Genomic DNA, 12,172 nt, shown 5'->3' on the forward strand with positions numbered 1-12,172 from the left:
TTAAATGTGATGTGTGGTGAGACTTTTAGCTGGTACAAAGGTACCAAAAGGAGGTATTAACTCTGACATGGCTAACACTGACCACAAGGGACGAGCATTTGACTGCATCCAGTTCTCCCCAAGTGTGCAGGTTTCCAAGGTACAAGTTTTTAAGCAAGCTGCCCTCTCTAACACAACAGCTTTCCTTTGTGCTAATTCTCCTTTAAAACAATAAATATAAAACAGGTCCGTTAGATCCCTGTCAGCTTAATGAGTCAATTTTCCATGCAAGTGGGAAATGTTTCCAAAATAAATAAAAAGAAGTTGGAGGAGAAAACTCTGGGGTACTTCTGATTGCACCCTTGTTAAAGGAAGCAATTCATTATACAATGTAATAATTGTACACACCAATTAACATTTAGATATATTTGGATGCTCACTGCAGTTAATTGGATGTGCAAAATAAATGCATAACTGCACCCAGAGTAGAGAATTTTCTGGAAGAGACAGGTGGTCCTGGGGCAGTCAGGGAGCAACTGTCCAGCTCTTCCTTTCTCACCTCCTCAGTTTAGAGCACATTGACCAATTTCAAGAAGGATGAAAATATCAGCAACAACTAATATCTAAATATTGTGGGATGGGCAGCTAAGTAGGAACCCCGACTCGATGCTCATGGTAAAAGAAGCAGGAGAGCTTATCCCACACATACTGTGCATTTATCCAGCATGGATGTGAATACAGATTTATCCACACAAAATGCTGGGTCTTGGGTTGGTTTTTTCAGGCCTGTTGCTGATTCTTGGCCAGCATTAGGAGACATCCAGAGAGCTGCAATACTGCACAGCTGTTCTGGTGGGGCTGGAGTTATTAAAGTGCATGGATAGAAAGGACATAGATAAGTTGGCAACTCAGCTTCATTAGTATGACTGGTGATGGAACATGTTATTTCATTGCTCAGAATAAAACTTCAATATTACTGGAACAGATGAAATTCACAAGGGAAACCACACACACACCAAAGAGACAAAGGAAGATGTTTTACATGCTGGTGACTCACTCTGAGACAAAAGAAAATGAAAGAATATCCCTAGCCATTTGGATTCCCAAATACTAAATATATAAACTTTTTGCTGTGATAGCTCTTCCAGACATGAGTCATACATTTTAAAACCTTATGGGGTCAATCAGTTTAACTTCATAAATGAATTACACCACCAAAACCAGACCAATGTATCCAGACTGGCTCATTTCAACCTTTCAGAGCTGTCAATGAAACTGTGTGTGAGCCAAAATGCTTACCAGCAAAAGCTGAAAGCAGTAAATCACATTTCATAGGCTGGTTTTGTCAACTGTACAGGAATAATGCCTGAAAAATAAACAACCAAAGTCTGAACTAATGGAATTCCTAAAGGATATGTAAAGACTGTTTCACTTATACATTCCTAAAGTTCTGGATTTCTGTTTGGTTGTCCTAAATGCGTAACTCACAGAGTTTCTGAATTAAGACCAGCACTTTGAATATAAAATATTTAGAAAGGCTTTCAATCCTGACAAAAAGATCTATTGCTTCCCTCAATAGTTGGTTCCTGTAGTTAATTACCCTCACTTATGTTTAATTTAAATTTGTGTCCCTTCATTTTCCAGCAGCTTGATATTATGATGCTATTATCTACTACATTAAAGTGCCCTCCTCTTTCATTTATCTTCCCTCCATATGGTCAAGTTCCTTTTTAACCTTTTCTTTGCAATAAATTGACATCCCTCTAACTCCCTCTACGGATGACTGTGGCCTCCATAATCTGTAGAGGCACTTGTGTATCATCAACTTTCCTTTTGCTGGGGTGACATAAAGAAAACTAGTGTTTACAACCTCGACTTTCTTTTGTTGTTGTTGTTGTTTTTGTTGTTTGTTGCTTTTTTTAATTTCTCCTACAGCCAATATATTGCCAGTATATGATGTCAGACTGACAAGATTTAAACAGAATTCAGGATTCTTTACTATCAAACCAACCTCACACTGCCCTCCTCAATTAAAGAGTTTTGTAAGGCCATCAGCCTGGGTAGAGATGGTCTCCCCTGGTACTTAGATTAGGAAATAAATGGTGTATCCCCAACACTGGAATAACCACAGTCAGCAAATCACAGCTTCTGTGGTAAAGCCACAGGCCAGGAGAGACCTATGCTTGGTCCTGCTCTGGGTCAGGATCACATAAGTAATTTCAAGCCTTGAAATCTAGTATCCAGTGATGAATACCCTGAGCCATCTAGTTCTCCAAGTCAAAAATAAACCTTCTCTAGGTGCAAGAATGTCATTGCTGCACTCCATCTTCTCCATCCTCCAATTGAAACAGAAAAGCCAGAGAGAGGAAGCAAAAGCAGCAACTTTTGTTTCATTTTAAAGCCTGTTGTAGCGCTTGATGTTCCCTTAACACTGCATAACATTGCTTTGATTAATAATGATTAATATGCCCCTAGAAACCAAATGACATCTGCTATTAAAATAGGTTTGGTAAAATTATGCCTCTTGCAGTACTTGTTTCTCATTTCTTTCAAGGATGTAGAACTTCACTTTTTCCATTAAAACTAAAAGATTACTATAAACATGCCTTCTCCTATGATACAAAGCTCAGACTACAAAAGGTAGATCACAAAAAAAGTACTCTTGTTTGCATTCTGAAGATGGAGCTTGTCATTAGAAAGATGAACATTTTATATTCTTCTTACATTTTCTAATATTACAATGACAGATATTATGGCAAGCACCATAATCTGTTCCACTGCAAACAGTGAACGTCACCTCCCTAATAACACTGCACAAGCTAGAGATTGAAGTTCATTATTTCTTTGCCTTCTGTTGCAATATTGCTGATGCATATAATTACTGCAGTTGCAGAGATGTGCAGTGTTGGGGCAGTATCAGTGCTATTCTCTGGGCAGCTGCACTGTACTGATACTGGAACTGGGCTGCTACCAGCACTGTTATACTGGAAACATAGGTCTGAAAAGCTCTATTTGTATTTTAATGCTTGTTAAAGATTACAGGCAACTTGAAATTTCATAGCTTTTAAGTGAGAGAGAGCAGCTTGCTGCCCAAGCTGACATGGACTCAGCAGGGTCCTACCCTTTCCTAAAGAGAGGCGAGGTCAGCAAGTCCAGTTCTTTTCACTTACATCTCACTTCAGAACAATAGCCCATTTTAATCTTCTGCAGTGACTGAGGCCAGAAAGGTCTATTATATGGTCAAAAAAAACAGGCAGTGAGTAGTTTTCCAACTCAGCAGATTTAATTTCTTGGATTTATCTAGAACATGCTCTGAGAGGGTAGTGGTTTAGGGAACTATTTGCCTGGCAGGAGGTTTGCCCGGGATGCAGAAGGCCTCTGTTGAATTCTGTATGAGGACATAAGTCTGTCCCTCTGGTGAGACACATCCTCTCTGCCCTACTTTAGGACCTACTGCAAACACACTGTCTTGTGCAAAAACTGCCAGAATTAGTGATCTCATATGAAAGGAAGCACTGGACAAAGACGTAGTTTTACCAGCAGCTCCATGACCTGATCCTTCTAATGTATATAAAAGCATTTAATCTCTTACTTTAATGGGATCTGTTTGACTTCACCTACCATTATCACAATGTCACATTGGTGGAAAGCAGAGCTAGCTGTGGATTATGTACAGTACACACAACAAATATAATCAGGCTGAATTATCAGGGATTGAGTCTTGGACTTCTGGAAATAAATTGCAGTATTACGTTTGTCATCTGTGAGCCTCTATCAGCCATGAAACACTCATAGCATAGGCCTATGGTCAGCTTTAAGCAAATTATAAAGGACACTTCAGGCTGTGATTAAGGTGTACTGGACGCTGCAGACAGATGTGTGTTCACCCCAATTTATCTTTAAAGACTGTCTATAAATCCTAAAAAAGGAGGTGTTTGTTGGCTTTTGGTTGTTGGTTTTTTCTTTTTCCTGTTGGCTAAGAGGGGCATTTTAACAGTCATAGAATCATTTAAGTTGGGAAAGACCTTTAAGATCACTGAGTCCAACCATTAACCTAACAATGCCAAGTTTAACCATTTCCCTAAGCACCACATCTGCACATTTTTAATATACCTCCAGGACGGTGACTGCAGACTAAACATCCCCATTTCCTTCAGCTGCTCCTTGTAAGACATGTGCTCTAGACTCTTCACAAGCTTTGTTGCCCTTCTTTAGAGGTGCTCCAGTACCTCAATGTCTTTCTTGTTGTGAGCGACCCAAACCTGAACACATTATTCAAGATGTGGCCTCACCAGTACCAAGTAGAAGGGGAACAATCACTTCACTAGTCCTGCTGGCCAAAGCACATCTGCTCTCCCTTTCTTGCTTCTCCTAGGTCAGTGGTGACTCCTCTGTACTTCAATAGAGGTCTCAGAGGCTTAATTCATTACCTGAAAAGAGCTTTCAGACTGTCAAGTGACGGATGCTAGACAGGTAATTTTTGTGATTCATAACCACATACTACGTATGTGCCTTTGTATATTTTTTTCCTTTTATAAAAAACCAAACTTGTACCTGATCCTAGAGCAAGGAGGAAGCCATTCATTCCCTCCACCCTCCCCCCAGGATTCATCCCACCTTGCTGGTTTGTGTATGAGGTTTGAAAAGGAGGTCTGACATACCCAGCAGTCGAATTTGCACAACGGCTCCATGTAAAACGAAGAACATCCAGAGGGGCTGGGAACAGTCCACGCAGACCTGCATGCCAGTGCCAGCACCATTGTGACTTAAGTGCAGCTCACCATCCGAATTCACCATAAATCCCAGGATGTCTCCACTCTGGAGGGGCACCACAACCCGGCAGATGGCCCAGAACTCCTTTCGGTCAACCAAAGACTCAGGGTTATAGGGGAGGTCACTGGGGCGCAAGGTGCTGGGGTCACAGGACGTCACCCCATAGGACAGTGTCCCCGTGCGCACGGCATTGGACTTGTTGATTTTGACAAAAATAGTCTCGTTGATCCGAAGGGGTCTGCTGGTGAAAACCAAAGTCCTCTCCTCCCGGGCGTGCTCCAGACGGGCCACGGTTTGGTCATCGAGGATTTTGACATGGGGTCCCCGGAGGTGGTGGAAGCGAAGGTCGCTCTCCAGCTGGGAGGGGAGGAGGTGGGAGTGCTGGGAGTTGAGGGAGTTCTGTGGGATGGGACACGTGGTGGCCGTCATGTGGAAGGTCTCCTCCTGCAGGTTGAGGTCGCACAGGCTGACCGAGAGGCGCGTGTCCTCCGTCTCCCGCCGCAGCGAGGGCCGCCGGATGGCGGTGAAGGAGCGGGGCCGCAGGCAGTCGGGAGGAATGATTTCACTGTCTGCAGGGAGAGAGGAAACAAAGAGGGATCACTTCAGAGACAATGAAAATGCCCAGGAGTTTGAAAATCACTGTTGGTTTGATTGATAAGTTGAACAGGGAAAATGAGAAACCTGCAGCCATCAATAAATTCTCCCTTTTAAAATACAGAAGCGGAGTATAATAAAATGTATTTCCAATCAATTGCTGCTCATGTACTCCCCCCACCAGCATCACCATTTTCAGCCTCTCAGTAGGCAGACTCAAAATCAATGGAAAGAATTGACCTGAGGAGGATCTCCTTGGAAAGGGGAAGCAGAGGGTAAAAATCTGATCTACACCCTGAACATACCAATCAATATCTATACAGGCTCCAAGTTTTCATGCCCTCTTTATTGTCTACAGTAATAAAAGATCTAAGAAATAAATATCTCACTACCCTTTTTTTTTTTTTTTAGTTCAAACCAAATGCTATGTCCAGTTTTAATTTATTTAATACCATATGAAATTTAAATAATATTCCTCAATATAATTAATAAATAGTGTTCTGGTACTCACTGCAAACCAGTATAGATATGGTTTTCAAGGTACAGATCTTGGGAATATGGAGTTTTCCATAAGTAATATGCAATCATTTGTCACCTTCAAGCCAAATTAAAAATCAAAGTCAAAGATATGTAACAAAGAAAGATGATGCTTGTACATTTGAATCCACCACTAGAAACAGAATTGCACTTTTATCCTCTTTGTTAGTCTCACCTGCTGTTTTAAGAGCTAATCATCAATTTATTTTATTCTTTTTCTAAGGAACATAAACACCTGCTTTTAATGCCTAAATTACTTTTACTTAATGTATCCTTAAGCTATGCTGTGTTGTAATAGAAATTTTAAAGAGTGATATACAAAAAAACCCACATTCTTTAACCAGATCATAAAAGTAAACTGAGATAGTGCAAAGATTTATACTCCTGCTTTACTTTCTGAACTCTGAGAAGCCCATAGCATCAAGAGGCCATTTGCTGTGAGAAAATTGAGCATGTTGGTAGTTCTCTGCAAACCTTGTCATAAGTTATGTCCTATATTGACTGTTCTTCTGTGGAAGCTATACCTGAAGACACTGTGGCTTCAAGCCTGGATCCAAAAGACATGAGGTGGGACCACCCTTTACAACACAAAGTCCCACAGGTGGCACAAAACCACACCACCAGACCCTGGCCTGGGACCTGCCACAAGTATGGCACAAGGTCGAACAACAAGAAGAGGCAGAGGAGCAGACCCTCATTCCCAACCCATGTGCAAGGACCTTGCAATGGGCAACTCTTCCAGCCATGTATCTTTGGGATTTTATTTTACAACAAGAAAAAAGCAGAAGTTCGGGTTATCTGAGGATTTTCCCAATGGGATGAACCCTCTCCCAGTACACCAGAGTAATGGCTCTGTACTGGTGTACCAAGGAAAAATGCCAGCTACTGAATAACCAACATCTCCTGCAGTATCTGAGGTATGACTAATAGCCTTTCCTGTACTTCTCTTCTGGGAGTCCTGACAAGAGCACACCCACACACAGATTGGCTTCAGTAGAGCTCTTTCCTTTGCTTAAACTGGATTATTCCAGGCTCCTCTTTAAATAAACTGCTATTACAAGGGAAGCACAGTCTCAAAATGAAAATGAACTTTGTTTCTCATCTTTGGTTTTCCCCATACTGATATTTTAGCTTCTCTTCCCAGAAGTTAATTAAAGAAAAGGGGGAATAAATAAAATCAGAAATTACCCCAAGTAATTTGGAAGTGGGTCGCATTAATGCTTTGTAATATAAGGCCTAGCATTTGCATTGCAAGTGCTCCTGCTGGATAGAATTAGATATATTTTACCCTCCTTTGGCTGTAAACCCACATGGGAGAACAAATTAATACTGGCAGCTGATGACGATCCTTTGGCGTAGGTGAATGGGTAGAGACCTTTCTGAATAGGAACAGAAGGTCCTCTCTATTTTATTCCCTGTAACTATGCATGTGCAGCCTGGCTGACAACTGTGATGTGTGGGTAGCTTGCAGCCAGGGTTTTGAAACAGCTTGTTTTCCACCAGGATGCTTGCATTTCCCTTTGGCTGCTGGACAAAATAGCTTTTTCCATCTGAAAAGAGGTTAACAGAGATGGGGTTCTTCTGCAGACAAGACACATGGCAGTGACAGCAAACCAGGGCTACACACCCAACTGTTTTACTCAAATCCATCAGTAGCTCTGATGCCTAGCTACATAAGGGATAAGATATCTCAAGCATACAGGATTGACTGTGAGACTTAGTTCATTAATGTTTGCAAATACCCATGGAAGAAAGGATTGCAGCATACTGGTATCTCAAGTGGGTTTGCAAAATTTTTGAGAGATAAGTCTCTAGGAGATAGTGGTCTCCTCCAGGGCTCTATGGTTTTATAAATCACAAAATACCCAGCCAAAGAAGAGGAGAAAAAAATCCCATTGAATATAAAGTAAAACAGAAGTGGGATTAATCTTTTGGGATGGTAGATAAGTTGGTAGAGATGTGGAACATCTTTTCTCCGGAATAACTGATAATGGCCAAGGGTTATGAAAGAACAATTCTAGTGAAATGTGAAATAAATTAAGTGACTTCAAGCAGTTTCTTTCACCAGAAGATACCCAGGAATGAGTTATTCCCCTAAAGCTCCAGCTGTCACTTTTTAAACACACAGAGCAAGCTGTTTGTGCTGGAGTGGCCCTTAATGCAGCCATGCTCCTACAGAACTTTTACAGCTGACCTTCAATGCCTACAAAGGAGGGATTCTCTGTATAGGAGAGTTTAGGCACATCTGTATTTGCAGAGACAAATCCGAAGCACGCATCAAAAAGATGGAATAACTTGCTGTGATGAGGCTGTAAAATACAAACTGGGTCCAGTGGCCCATTACCCAGGGGATCACCCAGGGTCAACCTGATTAATCTAGAAATCATCTTTTCTTATTAAATATTCAAGGTTATAAAACTTCCTGCAGAAGGCAGTTGGCAGTGTTTCATTGGGAAAAGTCAACTGGTAAGAGACTTCCTTGGGTGAGAATAGATGAACTTGTGGGTGAAAACCACAGGTCCCACTGAGTCACCCGAGCAAACTTTAACCCATCTGGTTGGGGTACCACCACCAGCAAGCTGGCCTTAAGCATGGCAGCTCGATGCAGGCTGGCTGCCCAGCTAGTTTTCCAGAGAGTTTTTTCTGAGCTCTGCAGCAGTGCAGTTATAGTGCTGGATTTAGTCTTAGAGTTTCTGGTAGTAATATAGACATACCCAGAGCAGAAAGGATTTCTAATACAAATTTTCTGCCCCTTGGTAGGAAAACCTGAGATGCTGAATTTTTGTACAGGAGGATGCCTATCTTCACAAATCACTTTGTTTATTATTCTGGGTTTGTTTAAGAATAAAAGTGAGCATGAGTGGCAAAGTAGAACTGAAAGGCACTTGAGCAGTTCAGCTGCCTTCTGTTTTCTCCTCGTCCTTAGTGGGGTTTATCTGCAATATTTAGATTCTCAGCAGCTGGTGCCTTACACAGAAAATTAACTTGAAGTACCTTCCTCAAACTAGAAGCTTCAAAGCTCTCTGTTTTCCTGCAGGCTGTAATTGCCGCATCCAGACCAGAAGTATTTCACTACCACATTTTTTTGAACCACTGCCAAATGTTGTAATCTTAAAATCATCTGCTTTCTTAAACATGTACAATATGTATAATGCTTAATTATTATAGATACCACATACATCCACATTTAATATAGCTACATGCACATTCAGACAAAAACACATTTCTAACCACCAGCATGCACAGATCATCTCAGCCCTTCACAAACCCGATGGGGTTGTGTTGCTGTCAGACTGTCAAATCATTATTTCCTTTCTCTTTTTCAGTACTGTCTGTTACTGCCTGAAGGCTTGACTTTCCAAGGTCATGAGCAGCCAGTATTCACATACCTGTACAGGATCTGAGAAAGCAGAGCAAACTCAGCAAATAGACACACACATTCTGGAAACTTGCAGAGTACTATTCTTAACTGCAAGCTCTAGGGACAAAGATCTCCTACTTATTATTACAAAAAAAAATAACTTAAAATCTGGGAACTCAGACTGGTAACATAAGAACCTATCCCACTTACAATGATCTTTCCTCCCAGGAGAGAGAAATGAGGAGAAAACAAGGAACTTTCTGTCCTCAGATACTAAGCAAAGTGTAAAAAATTGGTAAAGTCAGAACCTTGCTGATGTACTCTCTCCCATGCACAACCCCATGCTCTTTCCTTGCTTCTGTTCTTTGCTTTACTTCTTCACAAGTACATTTTTGTTCTCTTAATCCCTTACTTCACTGGATAATACTATTTTTAGTGAGGGCTGGTGCTCATTTTGTCATTTTTGTGACAAAGGAACCTCAGAGGTGCTAAGCTAAAAAAAGACATCTTGAAGTTGGTGGCCTCTACAAGAATATTCTATGTAAACACACAACTGCAAAAGCATGTATACTGTATTGTTCCCACCATGCTGGAGGGGCTCCACGCCTACTCAGGAATGCAGATGAAGGCTCCTTTTTCCACTGTCGGTGCTACCTACCACGAGGAGTTTTGAAGGGAGGACAGCTGGCCTTCCAACACCTAGAATATTGCACTATCTCCTCCATGGTCTACAGCAGACTTTCACAGCCAGCAGTCTATTTGGCAAGACTTTAACATTGCAGGGAGACATGTTTGCAATATGAGGCAGATGTACCACGCCATAAAATAACATTGCACTCAAAAGCAATTGGGAAAAGCAACCAGTCGTAAGACAAGAAATAAACCTGTGCTTCTGGAAACTTTCTGTCATTCACAGCCTCGTACTCCCCATCGTGGGAGTGAAAGTATTAATCCCAGCTCAGCTGCCTGCCTTGCAAACTCTGCCCATGTCATGCTGTGGCAATCTTTGCTCCCTTGCTGACTCAGTCCTATCAAGCTGATGTATACTGCTGGGAACTGCTACAGAAGTAGCCAGAACAACTTCTATGTGCTGTTTATAGCTCAATTTATTATGTACTTTTAGGTGACTAAGAAGTGAAAAATCAGTAAAATGGAAACAATTTATACTCTCATTTACCCCTCCTAAAGGAAGGATGAAGAACACTGTGACTGGGGGCAGGGAGCAATACCCATTCACAAACCTTTTTGGTTACCAGCTTTCCCCACATGTGTGTGGCACCCCATCCACAGCACCACCTGCACTGGTAAGAAGAAGAGTGGCCATGATTGGGTCTGGAGGACCGTTGTGTGGCCCTGGGTTGAAAATCCACTCAAATTAAGGTTGACTTGTAGCAGAACTTCATGCAGCCTGCAGTACTCATGGTGTTTGAGACCACCTCACCACCATGGGATGCTCTTGCTCCAGGCTCTCTTAGGCTCTGCCACGTGTATCTTAATTGTCTTGTTGTACCAGGAGAAACTAAGCAAACAGAAGAGCAAAAATCACCCTTACTTAAAATAAACATAGGAGAAAAACTGAGAAGTGAAGAAAGCCCAGGCCACACTCACAGCCATTAAGAGGCAAAGCTCCACTCACAGAGCATGACCAAAGTGCTTCTGACTGCTGGTGATATGTCTGAGCAGACACTCTTAAAAAGATCTGGTTTTCTGCAAACCTGTACTCTCCATGTGAGGTCTGGAGAGGCAGCTGGGCTCTGCGGTGCTCAGCGTAACACTGCAGAGACCCATGCTCCCCGGTGGATGCTTCTGCTCTGATGCTGCACACAGGTTTCCCCCTCCTTGTCTGCTTTTTTCCTGTTCACTCTTGAATTTATATGATCCGAGACCACTCTGTTTTGTTTATTTCTCATAAACAATCAAGAGCCAGAATACAGCTTCTCAGATCAACAATTAAGCCACTTTCAGAGGGTTATTGTAGCATATGGGAAGCAAATGTTTAAAACCCCTCAAAGGAATGATTCAGACTAAAAATGTCCTTTGTCACATACATAGGAACTCACTTCTACAAAGTAGATTTTTCTGTATGAACAACTGAGAAATCAAACTGCCTGAGTTACTGCCTCAGATCAACCATTCCTTCTCCTTGAAAACATCCACATCAAACCAAAGACATCACTTAAGTAAACTCCTACTTATACAATGCCTGCATACATGCTGATCTCTGTTTCACTGACAGTATAAACAGCCCATTTCAAATAAAGCTGCTTCCTTCTTCTTACTGCTCTGTCTCTCTTTTAGCACACACTTACAGGAATACATGCAAAACTACAGCCGACAGACAATTTCATTTATATCAGCCATGTATGTAAGATGCCCAGGCTGCTCTTTAAGAGACAGTGAAATCTGTTCTGGGGCAAACAGCATCTGAGATCAGGACTCAGCTGCTGGGCTATGCAGCAGAAGACACTCCTCACCACCCAAACAGAAAGGATATAGAAATGGTGAGTGGGAGGCAGTAAAAACTGATGTTCTTACTTTATGGACTGAAAACCGTGGATCAGAGAAAACTGTCCAAATGGACAGATTACTCCACTGGCAGAGCTCTTAAGTGAAACATCTTGGTGTTGAGCCCAGCGCACAACACAACCACCTCATTTCCACAGTGCACCCTCTCATTTCCTAACTCTCCATTCATTGCCTTATTCTCTACCTGCTGCTCCCCTGCTTCCATCTGTAGGTCGCTCCTCTCATCTCAAAACTCAAGCTACCTGGGACTCCTCATCCACGATGGGATCCCAATAGTCAGTATGGAAACCACTGCTCCAGAATTCCTCCTTCAGAAATGCTCCAGCTTGGTCTCACCACACGGTCAGTGGAGGGCAAAGGTATGTTTGTGTATTCACATGGTTGCAGCAGGAGGTAATGGCT

General features: G+C 42.0%; 1 protein-coding gene across 3 annotated transcripts in view; it reads right to left on the reverse strand.

Annotated features, from left to right (window-relative positions):
* NEURL1 (neuralized E3 ubiquitin protein ligase 1) overlaps positions 1-12,172 on the reverse strand; it is a 151,136-nt gene that overhangs the window by 12,693 nt on the left and 126,271 nt on the right. For all 3 annotated transcript variants that reach the window (XM_051616603.1, XM_051616605.1, XM_051616604.1), the window contains exon 4: positions 4,641-5,321. In XM_051616603.1, the coding sequence (XP_051472563.1) occupies positions 4,641-5,321 (681 nt within the window). The remainder of the gene's footprint in view (positions 1-4,640; positions 5,322-12,172) is intronic.

The sequence above is a fragment of the Apus apus genome, chromosome 4 (assembly GCF_020740795.1).
Source record: "Apus apus isolate bApuApu2 chromosome 4, bApuApu2.pri.cur, whole genome shotgun sequence".
Classification (NCBI taxonomy): Eukaryota; Metazoa; Chordata; class Aves; order Apodiformes; family Apodidae; genus Apus; species Apus apus.